This window comes from Juglans regia, chromosome 2, assembly GCF_001411555.2.
Source record: "Juglans regia cultivar Chandler chromosome 2, Walnut 2.0, whole genome shotgun sequence".
Lineage (NCBI taxonomy): Eukaryota > Viridiplantae > Streptophyta > Magnoliopsida > Fagales > Juglandaceae > Juglans > Juglans regia.
The window spans coordinates 11,079,390-11,097,850 of NC_049902.1; the positions used below are offsets into that span (position 1 = coordinate 11,079,390).

The 18,461-nt window shown below is 39.9% G+C and overlaps 4 protein-coding genes across 5 annotated transcripts; 2 read left to right on the forward strand and 2 right to left on the reverse strand.

Moving 5' to 3' along the window:
- Positions 1-11,203: 11,203 nt before the first annotated feature.
- LOC109011261 (amino acid transporter AVT1I-like) lies at positions 11,204-11,720 on the forward strand. Its single transcript, XM_035687669.1, has 2 exons — positions 11,204-11,569; positions 11,655-11,720. The coding sequence occupies exons 1-2, from the start codon at positions 11,204-11,206 to the stop codon at positions 11,718-11,720; spliced, it is 432 nt and encodes a 143-aa protein (XP_035543562.1).
- A 30-nt stretch (positions 11,721-11,750) lies between these two features.
- On the forward strand, positions 11,751-13,389 carry LOC109011247 (amino acid transporter AVT1I-like). Of its 2 annotated transcripts, XM_018992362.2 has the most exons (3): positions 11,751-11,830; positions 12,588-12,890; positions 13,362-13,389. In XM_018992362.2, the coding sequence occupies exons 1-3, from the start codon at positions 11,804-11,806 to the stop codon at positions 13,368-13,370; spliced, it is 339 nt and encodes a 112-aa protein (XP_018847907.1). In that variant the 5' UTR covers positions 11,751-11,803; the 3' UTR covers positions 13,371-13,389. The 2 variants fall into 2 exon arrangements, with proteins under 2 accessions (XP_018847907.1, XP_035543822.1); XM_035687929.1 differs by lacking the exon at positions 13,362-13,389 and having other exon boundaries at positions 12,588-13,126.
- Positions 13,390-14,359: 970 nt separating this feature from the next.
- On the reverse strand, positions 14,360-15,244 carry LOC109011262. Its single transcript, XM_018992381.1, has one exon. The coding sequence runs from the start codon at positions 15,242-15,244 to the stop codon at positions 14,360-14,362; it is 885 nt and encodes a 294-aa protein (XP_018847926.1).
- A 1,535-nt stretch (positions 15,245-16,779) lies between these two features.
- LOC109011260 lies at positions 16,780-17,664 on the reverse strand. Its single transcript, XM_018992378.2, has one exon. The coding sequence runs from the start codon at positions 17,662-17,664 to the stop codon at positions 16,780-16,782; it is 885 nt and encodes a 294-aa protein (XP_018847923.1).
- Positions 17,665-18,461: the final 797 nt, after the last annotated feature.

The following is an 18,461-nucleotide window of genomic DNA, read 5'->3' on the forward strand; positions in this document are numbered from 1 at the left end:
AGTAGTACTAAACAAGTTTGCATTAAGGTCGACAAACAAAACAAATGTCTCTCGTTCCTTCGAGTGCTACAGGAGACCCAGGAGTGGGGTCACGAATGTGACAAGCGTTTTGAGTAGCTGAAATCCTACCTATCTAGGCCTTTGTTCCTCAGCTAGACCAACTAGGGGGAAACACTGTATCTATATATGTCTGTTATGTCAGAAGCGATAAGTGTTATTCTTGTAACAGAGGAAGGAAAAATGTAAAAGCTTGTATACTATACCAACTGAGATTTAAGGAGAGTAGAGATCCGCTACCCAGGAACGGAGTTACTAGCATTCGCAATGGTGGTAGCAGCATGTAGACTAAAGCCCTACTTCCAGGCACATACCGTCTAAAGAAAGTCCTACATGATAGACACGTCAGGCAAAATTGTGAACTGGTCAATCAAGGTCAGTGAGTCCAATCTTGATTACCTCTCGAGAAGAGCCATAAAAGGACAAATCCAAATGGATTGTTGCAGAATTTGCCCGCTTCCTAGAGGAGTCGTAGATGGCATCAAAGGGAACACGCTAGCATGTATACATCGATGGCTCCTCCTGCCACAATGGTGGGGAAGTAGGCCTCTACCTCATGACAGAACTGGGCGAAGAAATTCACTCTGCCACAAAATTGGCATTCGAGATGACAAAGAATTATGCGGAGTATGAAGCACTATTGGCAGGTTTCGTCATGGTCAAAGGGTAAAGCGCAAGTGAAGTTGAAGTACACACAGATTCCTAGTTGGTAGTGAACTAGGTGAGGGCGAGTACCTAGCAAAAGAGGACAAGTTGAAGTTGTAGCTGTAGTGGGTATGGAATTAGCACAATCTGTTTTAGTACTTCAGCATCCGATAAATATTGTGGTAAGAAAACTGGCAAATAGAAAAGCTCACACAAGTCGCTTCAGGTGTTGGAGAACCCATCTGTAGGAAGCGAAGTATCAGTAATTGGAGCATTATACCAAAATGGGCACAGGATGTGAAAAAATACCTAACCACAGTGGACCTCGTAAGAGGACAAACGAAGGCGAGAAAGATAAGACCTAGGGCAGCTAACCATAGTGGAAAGGATGTTATATAACAGAGGATTCTCCACACCGCTCTTGCATTACATATCCAAAGAGAGAGCGCAGTATGTGATGCCTAATATACATGAGGGAGTCTACGAAAATCATTCTGGTGGCAGTGCCCTAGCAAAGAAGGCCATGAGGGTAGATATACTACTGGCCCCATGCACAAAAAGATACAAAAGAATTTGTCAAGAAGTGATAGAATTGGCAACTACAAGCAACCATGCCTCACAGCCTGCCGAAGGAGTTGACCATGATGGCAGAACCATGACCTTTCACCTAATGGGGAATAGAAATTGTAGGACTCATGCTGCCAAGAAAGGGAGGTGTCAAGTTCGTCGTGGTCACCATTGACTACTTCATGAAGTGAGTAGAAGCAAAGGTAATAGCGACAATTACAGCGGGCAACATCATAAAGTTTCTCAGGAAACTCGTCATGTGTCGGTTTGGCATACCATGGTCCTTAATCTCATATAACAGGCGGCAGTTTGACTACAACCAATATAGGGAATGGTGCTCAGAGTTAGGAATTAAGGTTAGATATTCCTCCCGAACCATCCACAAGCTAATAGACAAGTTGAGACGGTGAAAAAACCTTGTTCCACATGGTAAAAACTAGGCTCATTGATCAGAATGGAGCAAGGGCTGAAGTGGTAAAATTCCGTTCGCAATGACCTATGATAGTGAAGTGGTAAAATTGGTAGAGATCAGTATGCCAAGTCACCAAGTCCATCATTACTATCAGGAAGTAAACGACAAAGGCTTGGAAGGGAATCTCGACCTATTTCAAGAAAATAGAAAAGTGGTAGAAGTGAGAGAAGGAACCTACAGGAGGAGAACAACAAAATACTTCAACAAGAAAGTTAAGCATCGGGCATTTAAAGTCAGAGATCTCGTGCTAACGGAAGTTGGGGCGGCCACCAAAAGAAAAGAGCATGGAAAGCTCGAGCCCAATTGGAAAGGACCATACATTGTCATAGCAAACAACAAACCAAGCTCATACTACTTGGAGGACATGAATGGGAACAAGCCTACCACACTCCATGGGGAGCAACGAAGTGTTAACAATGCCCATGAGGCTAGGGTTAACAATCTCACCAATGGTTGGAAACCAAGGCTAAGCCATGCACATGCGGTCGAGGTTACCTTCACCTAAATAACATACAAGAAAATATCTCGTTCCCTAAGCCCACCTCTAGGGCAAGCAACCAAGTGTTAACAATGCACATATGACTGAGGTTAAAAATCACGCCAATGGTTCGCTACCAAGGCTAACACACACACAATCAAGCTAAGTTAGCCTTCGTCTAAACAGAGGTTGAGAAATTCTTTCACTCCCTTACCATTCCCCTTGAGTGAGCAACCGAGTGTTCACAACATGAATGCGACCAGGGTTAACACTCGCACCAATGGTTGGCAACCAAGGCTAGTGCATGCATATGCAACTGGGGTTAGCACTCGCCTAAACAGCAGTTGAGAAAATCTCCAACTCCCTTTGCACGATGCTCAGGTAAGCAACAAAGTGTTAATAACATGCATGCAATCAGGGTTAACACTCGCAACAAGTAAGCAAGCAACTCAGGTGGGGTAAACCCCTCAAAAGTTGAGATCCTAAAAGACGCCAGAAAGCAGCATTAACTTCCAGGTATTAGCTAAAACATAATGACATAAATAAAGGCATAATAGCAAAAGGAACTATGCAATTGGCCAAATAAACCTGATAATAATTAGTCAATACAAGGAGTATTCGAAACCTTCGGCTAGTACAAAAAATAATACATAAAAATAGCATTTCAGGTTGTGAGCCACAGTTAGGAGGAGGAATCAAGTGGGTGAAGAATGTGTCTCCATCAGAAAGGACACTATGTAGGTCCAAAGTTTTCAAGTCCACCTCAAAGTTAGCCAGCATCAACCTCCTTAATTGCTGGAGACCTAGATTGTACCCGATTCCCCACGCCCAGTTGCAAACTTGAAGGACAATGGATAATTGTGGAAAAAGACGTGGTACATCATTCCTAGCTTCTTGGAGGGCAACTTCAAGTACACTAACTCGTTGTGAGGCCCTTGTCAACTTTCCTCACAACACCTCATTAGACTCAACCAACCGCACATAGCCACCCTCGGCCTTACGAAGCTCCTCTTGGCTAATCTTATGTCGAGCCAAGAGTTCTTTCAGCTCACCGTGCGTATCAAGATCAATACGGAACTTCCTACATGACTCTTCACCTGCAACAAATATCTAAAATTACCTTACACATCAGTCCTTCTCCACCTGGGTAGCTTTCGAGGCCTTGTTTGGCCTAGCCCACAACTCGTCATTAACATGGCACTCGGCAACCAACTGCTCTTTTTTTTTTCTTTTTTTTTAAGAAGAGCCGGTAGCCAACCAGATAGCAACCCTGTCCCAAGTTTATTAATAAACCCTCACTTATGGCGAAGGAATACCGTGGTAAAAGACGGACACTTGGGATTTACAAAATATCCCATGCATCAAACAACTTAAAATAATAAAGAAAAAACTCATCCTATACAAAGCTCAACAAGAAACCATCTAACTACATGCCACACGCAAAAGAAACATCCTACCTTATAGACGAAAAACCAATCTTATCCAGTCGGATCATGCCCCTCACAGCAAAAGCTGAAAAGTTCATACCTGATCCATACGTCCTCGTGATTCCCTTGACGGGCAAAGAAATCCGCAACTATGCTACCTTCACGCAAAATATGTGAAATGGAAAAAACCATGCCTACCAAACATTCAAGCAACAACTCTCAATAGTCCCAAAACACATTACAGGCACCTGAAGTTAACCAATGAACAATTAATGCAGAATCACACTGTATCTCCACATGATTTAGGCCAAACTCTTTGCAAACCATGATACCTCTCAGTAGGGCCCTTAATTCAGCCGCATTATTTGTGCCCATACCCAGGTTTTCCGAGAAGGTAGCCTTGACATTCTCCAAATGATCCCTAATCACTCCACCCCCACCACAAGATCCCGGGTTTCCCCTACTGCTCCCGTCAACATTCAACTTCACCCAACCTACCACTGGCTTTCTCCACGCCACCGCACGAGGACGGCTCACAGGAACCTGCTTAATAGGCACATAATTTCTGATAGAATCTCATAATCTCTCAGAGAGAGACTCTTACACTTAGACATGTTTACATAAATTTGGCTAAGCCAAAATTTAACCGCAAGCCATACTTTCTCTACCGATTCACAAGTCACCTCCATTCTAGCCTTACACCTTCTTACCCACAATCTCCAAGTAACCAGACACGGAAGCAAGCCTACAAGTACACCCCGCTGGGATGCACGCTTCGCACAGCTGAACCAACAGGAAATACATGCACGCCTTGATGAAGCTGTCATGCACCGAACACCCAATGTCGTCAAGGCCTTCCTCCAAACTAATGTAGCTATATCTCCTGAGCACAGAACATGATCCAAACTTTCGGATCTTCCATTCATACAACAATCACAACGAGAGGCAAGATTAATACCCATAGTTATAATACGAGCATCCACTAAGATGCACCTGAACCATGCCTTCCAAACACAAACAACCACACGTCTAGAGAGGAGTTTATGCCAGAACCAATCCGACCATGGACAGGGTTCCCTACGAACCCCGTATAATATCCCATGCAGAAGACATGGAAAAAAGACCATCTTGGTTCAGTTCCCAAATAACCAATTGCTCTTTCAAGAATATTGCACTACTCTAAATCTCCTAGAGCCCATCTTAATAAGGACCCCTCCGAGGCCAAAGTGCACTGCAGCTCTGACATCTTGACCTTTACTGTAGTCATCTCGACCTCCTGCACCCGAGATCGGCCACCCAAATAAAGGTAGGCCTCCTCCTGCTGTCTCTTCTCCTTCACTACCTCTATCACGGCATGAAAAGTCCCTTCCATATAAAACCGAGTGGACTTAAATTTCTCCTCCAATCTGTGTTGGCGCTGGGCAACCCATTGAGATAGAGAGGATAGGCCTTGCAAAGAATGCACAGTCAAGTATAACTAGTCAACGTATATGAAAACCCACAACTGCGTAACGTAATCTCATACAAGGGCGAGGAATAGACTGAGTTCTTGAGTAATCCCAGTGACAAATGGGTTAGAAGAAGTGACTCTAGGTGACAAAGGCATGCCACAAAGAGACTCGACCCATGGATCGGGGGTAACCATGTTTTGGCCTGTAGAGCTCTCTAGAACAACTTCATCCTTAGCAAAGAGTGTGTTGGAAGTTTAAACAACCTCTAGGTTGAAAACCCCTAGAAGAGACAAAGATCCTTGATGAACATCCTCTGTAGTAGGTGCCCTTCAAGGACACTCAGTAAGAAGGCTAAGCCACAAGAAAACAAAAGCATGTTACAAGAGACTCAACCCGTGGATTTGGGGGGAATCGTGTTTTTGTCCAACAAGCCCTTTGGAACAAATTCATTATCATCGATGTTCTAGGCGTCACATTGGGCAGTACCATTGACCACCGTGGATACCCCTTTAGTAGAGGCTACGACAGCCGAAAGAACATCTCCCGTGAGGGTTGCTTTTCCTCTAACTGAAGCACTTGCGCTTGGTGAAACATCCCAAGTTGGTCACACCGCTTGTTCCTTGTGAGCAGATGGGATAACATAAGGCGCAACTCATTCGTCGCACTGTTGGTAGTGCTCTAGCTGCATTTTCCCTCCTTTGTCTCTATCAACTCAACAGAGTTACTGGAAGCCATGGATAAAAGGGACACTGGCGGTAATCCCTCATGAGAAAGACCCAGGAAGGTGTCAAGTATCATGTTGAAGAAGTTAGGGTCTAGGAGTGAATCTAAGTCTTGGACCCCTTGTCTAACCACATCTACAAATTGGTCAGCATGCAATGGAGATTGGTCCTGTTGAGTCTCCCGACCTCCTTTAGAAGCGGGGGCAGAAAATGTTGGGCGAGACAACATGCCTCTCTCAGGACCAGCAAGGTCGGCACATGTGCCGGGACCATGTCTCTGTTTGCCCCTCTATGTCCAAAGATGAAGGGGCAGCACTCTTAGGGTCACAAGCGAGCTGACGGAATTGGGATTCTCTTTAACCCACATGTAGACAAGGTTGAGGCACAATATCTCATCTAGAGTGGGGGTCATATTGAAACAAAAGCCATCTAGGAGCGAATGCCAAGAGGCCCTGGCTGGAATCTGGCGACGAGTGGCCTCGCCAAAAGGGAACTCCCAACCTTCCCCAGACATAAAGAAAATTTTTTATCCAAATTCTTGACATGGGAATACTAGGACTTCAAGTGGATAACACAATAACTAGTGCACGAGTGCAAAGTGCATTGATTCCCGTCATGACTTCTCACACCGTTAACGTGGAAGAATTCACGAGTAGTCAAATCCAGATACTCAATTCCAACAGCTCCAAGGGCTTGCCTCCATACTTCATAGCAAGACAAGAGGATCCTCCAAGAATTGGGTAAAAGTTGGGTGGGAGCCATGCCCAAATAATCTAAATGTCATGCAGGGGGTAGCAAAAGGGAAGCCTATACCCCATTTGGAACATGTCGATGTAGAGCCTGACATGCTCTACAGTCCCATCGGGATTGACAATACTGTCCTGAGAGTCAAGAAGAGTCAACTTCACCGAGTTAGGGATACCAAACCACTCCCTCACGGAGTTCAACTCCACTTGGAGAGTGGTTGCCACCCATCGACTCCCCTCAAAAGCAACAGGTTTAGAGGACTTGAGTCCACGAGGCTCGTACGATGTTTCAACGTGAACGAGAAGCATATCAAGGAGTCATCTAGGTGAAGGAATGCAAAAGCTTAAAGATAGAAAAGTAGAGGAATAACCAAACATGAAAGGTTGAAGATAGAAAATGAGAGGAATAGCCAGACATGGAGATAACTCAGAGCAAGAAAAAGAAGTAAAGGAAGAAGAATGAGAGTGGCGGTTATGGAGAGCCAGAACAACAAAGAATGCAGAAGTTAAAGCCAAGATAAATGTGTCATGTTTTGAAAGGAGAAGGAGCATGCCAAACAAATCTTGTATTCTGCACTGCACGAAGAAACGTGCCAGGCAAGCCATCAAGTTTCGTGCCGAATGGCAGGCCAGTGAGTGAAGGCACAGATCCCACTCAATAAGAAAAGTGACACATGTCCAAAGAAACGTATCAAGTTTAAAAAGACTAAAATCTAAAGAATGAAGATTCCCATCGATACATGTGCAGCAAGTATTTGCGGAGTAGCTATTGGATCTAAGTACACGTTGTGGGCGAGAAAAGAGCCACCAGCAACTAATGGGAAAACTCGAGTGCATAGCGTTGGGATTGGATTGCAACTGTTTTTTTTAATTCTTATCCAAATCGTAAAGATCATAAAATTAAGTTGTGATTCTCATTCTTAGATTGGGACCACTCATCCCACTGATCTTCTAATCTCGGAAAAAATATTCTATTAGTGCGGCCACAACGTCCATTCATAAGCCCACTAGTGTTGCATTCCAAAAAGAGTATTGTACATGCAATATCGAGATTCTTTGGTATTCATATATAAAAAAAAGTCTACTTATCATTCCTACATCATACACTAAATAAAAAATTAAGTGTTGTGTGGTCATGTAGGGATGAGTAGAAGAGCTCTCATATATAATGCATATATAATGATTAAGAAATTCTACTTATTATCCCCTACACCACACACCAACATGTGATTTATCATTTTTACCCTTCTATTTAAACATACACATATTGATATGGGATGATAAGTATTATTTTCCATAATGATTATCATCATATATCCCATCCTCGTATATAATAAAGTAAATGCAATCAATAAATTATGAGGGTTTTTGCATTATTTACTTCCGACTCTGTGTGATGTACTTCCGTTTTTACATCGTTTTCTTAGTGTTTTTCCATTACCCGAGTGAGGTGCATGTTGAGTTGCTTGGATCCGACACAATCTGGGGCAAAAGTTGGTCGAGAGGGGTCGGCAATGCTATGGTCGGTGCTCATGCGACCGATGCTCGTGCGTAGGAGCCACCTGTGCAGTGGAGACTGGTGTCCATGCGAGAGCTAGGTACTCGTGCCATCTGGGCTCACGCCAGTGCTCTTGGCAAGCGTCGGTGGAAGAGAGTTTTTATGTGTTTTAGTGTTTCTGTATTTTTTTAATGTGTTTCTTTTCACAATTTTTGTTGTTTGTTATTAATAAAAAAAGAAATAGGCTATTGGACTTGGTGTCCATAGTAGCAGAATCTCATACTCCTCCCTGGAAGGATGGAGAGGGTGAGTGCTTCTCTTCTTTGGAAGAGGGGTCGTGTAGTTCTGTTTTTACAAAGCGCTTTTTCTATTAGGAGAAAGTTTTTTAGAAGTAAAGACAACGTCTGCCACAAAGAAATTTGTGTGCGGGGGTGCCCCAAAGCAAATGCGTAGGTTGGCTTATAGTCTAAATTTTTCCTGTATTGATAAGTCATAGTTGTAACTTCGATTCATTGAATGAGGATTAAACTTCATCATAGCGAATGGTATTTACCAATTTATATAAAACAAGTAAAATGAACAAATTTTTATCTTACAAAATACTTTATAGGCGAAGATGTGGCATATGGTATTTGGAAGATTTCTGGGAGGATACTCTTGCTCTTATGGATTCGATGGTTTGCACAGTTAGGCATGTTTATAGGGAAGGTAATAAAGTTGCTGACTGGTTGGCTCGGAGTGGGGCAGCTGGTCTTAATATGGATTGGAATATAGCTGGAGAATTGTCTAGGGTCCCTCGAGGTTTACTTCGGTTGGATAAACTTGGGTTACCTTCTTTGAGGTGCTGTCAGAATGAAGAATCTGGTTCGATTTGGTTGTTGTGTTGGTTTGGTTAGATTTTATTGTATATGTTTGTTGTGCTAAAGGTTTTTTTTGCAGGTGAGGAGATTGTTTTTGTAATTTTCTCTAGATATACTAGGTTTTTTTTTAATATCTGGTTTCAGATTTTTATATTGTAACGCCAGGTATTGGTATGTAACCACGGTTTTCCTCCGCCATAAGTGAGGGTTTATTAATATAATCGGGACGGGATCACTCGTGGACAGATGATTCTCGGCTCTTCATCAAAAAAAACTCTACGTATTTCTAGTTGGAGTATATATATATATACATATATATCAACATTTTTTAGGCATGTGGAAGCTAGCTAACAAACGTATGATCCTGATATATATGATATATTAGATACATTAATCGAATAATTGATCTTATGCTTCAAGTCGCAATTAAATATGCATCCACTGCTGCGCATGCTATATAATTTGAATAAGATATATGTGCATGCCTGCAAAATACATGTGCCTCTTACAATATCAATCACGCACGATGTTCAAAAGCCATAATTGACTAGTGATTTTTTTCGATCTTCGAGCCTTGCAATAATTAATTCCTAGTCTTATCCCTAGTTTTTATTACCGAAGTAAAGATTTTAGAATAAATTAATTTATTTGAGAAAAAATGCCTGAAAAACAGGAAACGAAAAATGCTTGTTCGGAATTATATATGTGGGGTAAAATACTCGATATCTCCCCATCTTGTTTGTGGAAATTGGGGTCATTTAATTTAAAACAATTTTCAGTGAGACATTAAATTAAACAAAACAAATTTTTCGTATTAATAAAACAATTTGTCATGTGTATAGGGAAGCTAATGAGACTGCTCATGTCCTAGCTAGACTTTATGGTCGTCTTGTAACTTGTGGTTTCTGTTTTAATGAAGTTGTTGGTTCAAAAAAGAAAAAAAGTTGGCTCCCTAGAAGAATCCACATGCCTAGCTGCAAGCTATGAGGCATATTTAAGAGTAATAATATAATATTATGGTTGGACTTTGTGATCTTAATTAATTTCCATGCCCTACATGACGCTGATGTGTATATATATTAATATGCAACTGCTCTCTTAATTAATTTGATGCCTTTTTCTATCATCGATCTATATAAGCTTAAGCATTCCCTCTATGCCTTTTGCCCTTAGTCTCTTTCGTTTGGTTAATTATTTATCACTCTTTCAGTAGAGCTTCCTAACTTTCCTTTTTAAGCTCATTAATTTGGTATAAATCAGTTCTGAAATCTTTTTCTCCCGCTGACAAACAGTATATAAATATATATATATATATATATATATATTAGAGAAGATGACGACATCTTAATTTTATTGATTGTCCTCGCTTATAGCAAAAAAATATCATGATAACAAACAGGACACTTAGAATTTACAAATATTCAATAGAACCATCTCAGCATCAAAACCAATTAAAAACAAAGAAATGATACTTGCAGTCGTGAGTATACAAGCGTCATGCAGTTGTTTTGAAAAAATTGAATAAATATGAGACCCACATGACAAGAAATTAATTTTTTATAAGTGGACTCCACTCTTTTTCAAAACGACTGCACGACGTTTGCACATTCCATGACTCTATGTAACATTATTCTTAAATAAAATAACATACACAATAAACTAAACAACAAATGCAACCTAACAAGGAAACAGATCAACATTAAAAACGTTAAGCATGACCCTTGCACCGAATATATAGTACTGTCTAACGCATGTGATCTCATATATTGTCTATTTGCATCCTTAATGTTCTGCTCCCAAATTATTTTCCTAGTCGTTGGAAAGATGCAGAAGCAGAAGCTTCAAGTATTTTTCAGCGCCAAATCCGAGTAGGCTAAGGCTGCAATCTTCCATCTATAAGAGTTTCAGGTGATAATGGTTATATAATCCTACAATTTCATGAGATCATTAGCCATAACATTTCTTAACATTTTGGTCGTTATTCGTTAATTTTGGCGACTTTGGTAACTCGAACTTGTGTTTGATGGAGGCTTTTCAGTGCAGAATCCGTCAATCAAAGCCGGTTTCTGCAATCGATATTCCAGACTGAAATATGTCAAGTGACTTAGGGACACCACTAACTAGTCAAAGGACTGGATCGAGTTCCTTGAATGCATGCTACAATGTAACAAATGCCTTCTTAGGTAAATAAGGATTCTTCCATCCTATATATACATTATTCACGTTGATCTTGTTTCATTTAGCCTGATAGCTATTAAATTATATAAACCAATAACTACTATGTGTCTTTACTTCTCAGGAATCAGTTTACTAACAGTCCCTTATGCACTATCAAGAGGAGGGTGGTTGAGCTTGGTGTTCTTTCTCTTAATTGCCGCTTTGACTTTTTACACTGGCATTTTGCTAAAGAGATGTATGGATGCTGATCCATCAATTAGACACTACCTAGACATTGCTGAACGAGCATTTGGTAAAAGAGGTAGACTAATAGTTTCAATCATCATGAGCTCCGAGTTGTTCCTTATTGGAATAGGGCTTTTGATTCTAGAAGTCGACAACTTAGAGAAGTTGTTTCCAAATTTTGCGGTCAAGATTGGTTCACTGATAATCAGTGGAAGATGTTCATTTGTTATCATTACAGCACTAGTTATCTTGCCCTCTATGCTCTTAACTGACTTGAGTATACTATCTTATGTCTCTGCTATGGGAGTGTTTACTTGCATTGTCATAGTTGGCTCCATTTTCTGCGTTGGTACACTTGGTGGCGTTGGATTTGAAGCGAAGGGAACGTTGTTAAATGTGGATGGCATTCCTACTGCCGTTAGCTTATATATTGTTTGCTTTGGCGGACATCCTGCGGTCCCATCAATATATATTTCCATGAGAGAAAGATATCATTTCAGTAAGGTATTCAAATTACCCAAACACAATTATATGCAATCTTTAGTATATGTTAATTGTAACTGATCTCCTTATCGTAGTCCTTTATGTTTTCAAACTATTTTATGTTTTATATTTCTTATATGTATTTTAGTACTACTTGTGACATATACGTCACAAGCACAAACTGTCACTAAAAATTGATCACGTTCGAACGTTCAACCGAATGTTGGGTCACAAACCATTACAAAATGGTTGAATAGTAAACCGACACAATATCTATTCGGTGACACAGTTGTTGCGCCAATAGGTTGACAATTTCTTTCCGCCATGCGAAAAATTTTGTGTCGGCTTAGTTTTTTTTTTTTGTGACGATTCTATCCGTCACAAAAGCTACCATATGTTCTGGTCATGTCACATGCACAAACCTACACATCCCATTTATTATATGAGTAAGTCAATTGAGCTTTAAATATATATACTGGCCAATATGTCTATTAAAAACTCAAACGACTTACTCATCCAGGAGGCACAATATCTTAAAAGAATGAAACCTAGGGACAAACACAAATTTTTTTAACCTTATGACCATTTTTTAAAAAGGGTTTAAGCCCAAGAACTAATTATCAATTTTCGATGCATTTCTTTTACATTTACCATCAATAACTCCATATGTATGTAGTTAATCTACATCAAAGCAAACATTTTGATCAACCAGTTTAGTTATTTATTTCAAGCATCTAACTGTAAGCTGGTTGTCCTTCTCTCTTTTACTGTTTTGCAGGTTTTATTGTCTAGTTATAGTCTCACAACAGTAACTTACATGCTAACAGCTATTGTGGGGTATCTCATGTATGGAGACAACGTAGATTCACAAATAACTCTGAATCTACCAAGTGGAGAAGTTAGTGCAAAAGTGGCCATATATTCCACTTTGCTTATTCCAATTACAAAGTATGCATTAGTGATAACCCCAGTTGCAACTGCACTTGAACGTGAGCTTTCACCTGCAAATTACAAGAATTGGAGACCTTTACGAATGCTTATCCGAATCGGATTGCTTACGAGCACGGCAATTGCGGCACATGTATTTCCATATTTTGAGAACCTCATGGCCATTATCGGTTCTATATTTGTTGTGGCAGCTTCATTTGTACTCCCATGCTTGTGCTATTTGAAGATTGTTGTTTCACTCAATGGTTGGAGCAGTAAGTTGATGGGTGTTGTAGCAATAATAGTATTTGGAAGTGTAGCAGGAAGTTTAGGGACCTATTCAGCCTTTGTAGACCTTTTACAAAATGTTTAGAACATGTTCTAAAGTTTGTATTTTCTTTTCATATACATGATCATCATGTCCAATCATCCATGCATGCATGCTCCTATTATTGTATTAGGATTTATGCATTCTGAAAGTAAATATGTTGTTTATGCATTCCGAAAGTAAATGTTTTGTTCTGCGTACTGAATTTTATAAATGTTCATGTTTACATGCTAGTATATGCTCTCTGCTTACTGAGTTGTTGATAACTCACCCCTTATTCCTCAATATTTTTTTCAGATATTTTGATGGTTCTCTGAGGATCAAGATTATGAGGCATTGGATGAGATGATTTAAGTATAATGGTTTAAGCATAGGAAGTTTTTTATGAGTATTGTTGATTTTTATCAAGAATTTTATTGTGTTATGTTGACTTGTCATTTCGGAAAATTAGTTATATAGGAGAAATTAGATTGAATCGAATTTTCTATATGATATTGGAAATTTGGAATAATTTTTATATTGTTGAAATGTGAGTTGAAGTGTTAGGATGTAACTTTCTGACCTGTGCGAGACCAGGGCGTTACAGAATCGTTCGGAAAATGGGATAGTGAAAACACTGGAAATGGTGGATTTGCAGGTGGAGGGAAGCTCGAGTCTGATGGGTTCATCGAATTGCAGAAGGGTGTTGGGGGGGAAAAATAAAAGAATTTGGTGATTTCTCGCCCCACACAATGTACCGACGAAAATCACAGTGACGCAATTGATTTTTCTCTTTTCCAACAATTCAAATTGTCGCAAAATCAAACTAAAGCGCCGCAATAAAGTAAATAATGGACCCCAGCATACGAGCATTGAATGTACATGTTAGAAGCCACGGCGATTTGAAAATCGATAGGAAAAATAATCTTTTGCAGCAATTTTAATTGCAACGCTTTAAAAATCGCCGAGAAACCCTGATTTCTTGTAGTGGAAGTATGTAAATTATGTGCAATCGTTTTAAAAATGGGTGAGGTTTTCATATAGGTCTCATGTTTTATTTATTTTTTTTAAAACGATTGCGTGATGATTGCACAATTCACTTTTTTCTCTTTTAATGCTGAGGAAGATCATAGTAATCAAGTAATGTAGCAAAGATGATTTCAGTAAGGGAGTAATATTTATTCTGGGAAAAGAGAATGCACAAACAGGTCATTCATGTATAAATGTGAATACTAAATACTTTCTGTTTTTTTCTTGGGCTCCTCTAGTAACAAAAATGGATGCCCATATTTCTCTGTGCATCATGATCATTCAGGCTAGTGGTTGAAGATGTTGAGAAGGGAAACTCTTGTTTTGATTAAGCGCCTGAAAAGGCGCTCTAGTCCTTCTTCAAGATCTTGAACATTTGGCTCCAATTTTCCCAGCAAGTTCTGGACATTCTCAGCATTCACTATGTGATCAGATTTGCTTGCTTTTTCACTGATAATGGCATACAATGCAGCATCGACCATCTCTATTTCAGATCTTTCTGTTTCTTCATTGTCACATGCTACTCTTTTGGGAAGGACCAGCTTGGAGACCAAAGACCAGCTGCTTGGTTTTGATCTCAACTTAGGGCCAATTATATAGGATAACAAGGATTCAAAGACATTAAGGGTGGCTGCCTCTATTTCTCTTAATGTGCTAACCATGGCCAGATTCTCATGGTTTTTGTTACCACGCTTACTTTCCATGCCTTTAAGGGCTCTTTGGACTGCTTTCTTGACAACCTTCCTGGACATCAAGTATTTCCTGACCTCCCTCTCAAATCCCATGTCATCTCCTCTTCTCCTGCGCATAATTGATTGGAGCTCACGTGTGCATTCCTTTGTATGGATCACGGCATCCTTGGCTGCGCTACACGCATCCAATAGGTGGAGAGATCCATCGAAAAGCTCTTCGACCCACTTTTCATGGCGCTCTAGGACAATGGCTTGCTGACTTTGGGGTAACTGAAGCAGCTTTTCAACACATTCGTACAGATCCTGAAGGCAACTCAGTTTGCTTCTTAATGTTGTTGATGGTGATGAAGAAGTAGTGTCTGAAGCACCTAATCTGCACAAATGCTCATTGCATTGTAGAATGAGAGGGTGTGGTCTGGAGGGCAAGCTAACAGAGCGAGCATGGTAATTGGACTTTTGGTTTAAAGGAGAGGAAGCCATGATCTGTTTTTTTTCCAGATCAGAAAACAAGAGAGCTTGAAGTTGGATGTTCAATTCAATCTTCAGATTTGCCTTCTTTCCTTGGCATCTATCAAGTATATATCACAAGGTGTAGGAGACAAGAGGAATCACATTGATTTCAAAACTCAATGAGTAGCACATGATTTTGATATGGATTTAGTTGCTATCTGGGCTATGTTTATGCAATGTCTCCCCACCAACTGTCAACAGATCCCCCAACTCATCACCAAGTATATTTTAACTTATTAAAGTTCATGAATCTTCACTTAGGTAATATGATAATAGAATTTCGTGAAATGACAATCATAGAATATTTTACACACGAGGGGTCTTGTCACCATCTCCTGCAGCACTAGAAAGGCATTCTTAGCCATTCTTTCTACTTCACCTGCCTTCTTTGGCGACAAGATGGTCGTGTCACTCGTGGGCTCGTGTATTATAAAATAAGTAACTGCTCAATGGGTGTTACTTTAATTGATATGTAAGCAGTTACCGTAGTTACAAAAATGAAAGACCAGGACGGTTCAATCAGAGATAGACACAGTATTAAATGTTCATGCGGTCTTCAGCCAGTCCGAAAATTCTATATGAGAAACATCAAATATTGTAGTATCCACTTATGTGTGTATCTCTCTTCAGAATTGGTCATGAGAGACGACTATTTCTGGTCAACACACTACAAGAAAAGGGCTTATTGTGGTGATTTTTATTATCGTTGCAAATAAAATTGCAGCAATAAGTGGTTATTTGCAATGAATTTGATCTCGCTGCTCACTTTTAATTTTGTCAAAAATGCAGCGAATTAAAAAGTATCAAAAATGTACAAATGCAGCGATTATACGGTGTTTTTGCGACGATTTTGAGCGCTGAAAAAGTCCTGATTTCTTGTAGTGACATTCCTTCCTTCCATAGGAAAACTCATCCATAAGAGTCAATGAAGTTTGCTATCTTTGTGGCGTTATCAAATTTATAAAAACGAGTTATGACAAGTGACAGCCAGTCTTGCCTTTCATGCAGGGTTATGCCATCCTAACATGTAGTTATGCATCTCTCAATATGTTTTGGTTGCTATTCTTCTGATCTATATCCCTCATTGCATTCTATAGTTAAATTAGAGAAAATCTTAGGACTAAGTGGCACTGCGATCTTGTCTCCCATAACTTCATTTCTCAGCCTGTGTATTGCATCATTTTCTAACCTTTGACAAGTCTGATTAATTGGATAATAGAATAATTGCAGGGGTCTTATCAATTCTTTTATATGGCTGATTTTACACAGCCATGTCCGGTCTTTTGGTGTTAATAATGAATGCTGAGGAAGATGTCTGTAATCAAGTAATGTAGCAAAGATAATTTCTGTAAATGAGTACTATTATTTTGGGAGAAGAGATAATACACATATTGCTCATTCATGTACAATTATGAATACTAATACTTCCCTTTTTTCTTTTAATAACAAAAATGGTTGCCCATGGTTATATATACAGCTCATTCATGTACAAGTGTGAGTGAATACTAGTGGTTGAAGGTGTTGAGAAGGGAAACTCTGGTTTTGATTAAGCGCCTGAAAAGGAGCTCAAGTCCTTCTTCAAGATCTTGAACGTTCGGCTCCAATTTTAACAGCAAGTTCTGGACATTCTCAACATTCACCATGTCATCAGATTTGCTTCTTCTTTCCCTAACGATGGAGTACAATGCAGAATCGACCATCTCGAGTTCAGATCTTTCTGTATCTTCATTGTCACATGCTACTCTTTTGGGAAGGACCAACTTGGAGACCAAAGACCAGCTGCTTGATTTTGATCTCAACTTGGAGCCTGTTATATAAGACAACAAGGATTCAAAGACATTGAGGGTGGCTGCTTCTATTTCTCTTAATGTGTTAACCATGGCCAGATTCTCATGGTTTTTGTCAGCACGCTTACTTTCCATTCCTTTCAGGGCCTTTTGGACTGCCTTCTTGACAACCTTCCTAGACATCAAGTATTTCCTGACCTCCCTCTCAAACCCCATGTCACCTCCTCTTCTCCTGCGCATATTTGATTGGAGCTCACGTGTGCACTCCTTTGTATGGATCACGGCATCCTTGGTTGCGGTACAAGCGTCCAATAGCTGGAGAGATCCATCAAAAAGCTCTTCAACCCACTTGTCATGGTGCTCTTGGGAAATTGCTTGCTGAGTTTGGGGTAATAGAAGCAACTTTTCAACACATTCATGCAGATCCTGAAGGCAACTCAGTTTGCTTCTTAATGCAGATGATGGTGATGAAGAGGTTGTGTCTGAGGCAACTAATCTGCACAAATGCTCATTGCATTGTAGAATAAGAGGGTGTGGCCTTGAGGGCAAGCTATTAGAGCGAGCATGGTAATTGGATTTTTGGTTTAAATGACGGGAAGCCATGATGATCTCTTTCTTTCAGATAAGAAAACAGGAGACCTTGGAGTTGGATGTTCAATCCAGACTTCAAATTTGCCCTCTTCCCTTGGCATCTGCCAAATATATATATTTGTATATATCACAAGGTACTTTAGGAGACAAGAGGAATCACATTGATTTCAAAACTCAATGAGTGGCACATGATTTTAAAGGCTATCTAGGCACTGTCTATGCAATGTCTCCCCAACAACAGATTCCCCAACTGATCACCAAAGTATATTTAAACTTGTTAAAGCACATGATCCGTGTCTTCACTTAGGTAATATGATAATAGGACTTATTGTATTATATAACACACGAGGGTTACTATTGTCACCATTTCCTGCAATACTAGAAAGGCAGTGATCCACCCGCCTTTCTGGGAGACAAGATATAGGTTGTGTCACTCGTGGGCACCTTGTATTATGCAATAACTAACTGCTCAATAGGGATTACATCAATTGCAATCAGGTCATTTTTTTGGTATGCTAACCAGTTAAACTAATTAAAAAATGAAACATCAATGCAAATTTCTTCAATTATCTTATTAATAAACAACCACGTAGACACATTATGTCTACGTGGTGTAATTCACATTGTTCGGAAATCTTTTAGGGGTAGCATTAAATGTTGTAGAGCTCACATTATGTGTCTATCTCTCTTTAGATCTAGACGGCCATCCAATTCGGTCAGACAACTAGATATGACAATGATATCTATTCACCAAAGAAATTTATTGCTGGTTAACATGACACTTCCCTTCCAAGAAAATTCATCCATAG

What these genes read in the sequence shown, in the direction of transcription:
- LOC109011261 (XM_035687669.1), top strand. Translation starts at nt 11,204, where the DNA reads ATGTGTCTTTACTTCTCAGGAATCAGTTTACTAACAGTCCCTTATGCA. An exon ending in TTGTTATCATTACAGCACTA is followed by an intron (nt 11,570 to 11,654) that starts GTTATCTTGCCC and finishes GCATTGTCATAG; the next exon opens with TTGGCTCCATTTTCTGCGTT.
- LOC109011247 (XM_035687929.1), top strand. Translation starts at nt 11,804, where the DNA reads ATGAGAGAAAGATATCATTTCAGTAAG. An exon ending in AAAGATATCATTTCAGTAAG is followed by an intron (nt 11,831 to 12,587) that starts GTATTCAAATTA and finishes ACTGTTTTGCAG; the next exon opens with GTTTTATTGTCTAGTTATAG.
- LOC109011262 (XM_018992381.1), bottom strand. Translation starts at nt 15,244, where the DNA reads ATGGCTTCCTCTCCTTTAAACCAAAAGTCCAATTACCATGCTCGCTCT.
- LOC109011260 (XM_018992378.2), bottom strand. Translation starts at nt 17,664, where the DNA reads ATGGCTTCCCGTCATTTAAACCAAAAATCCAATTACCATGCTCGCTCT.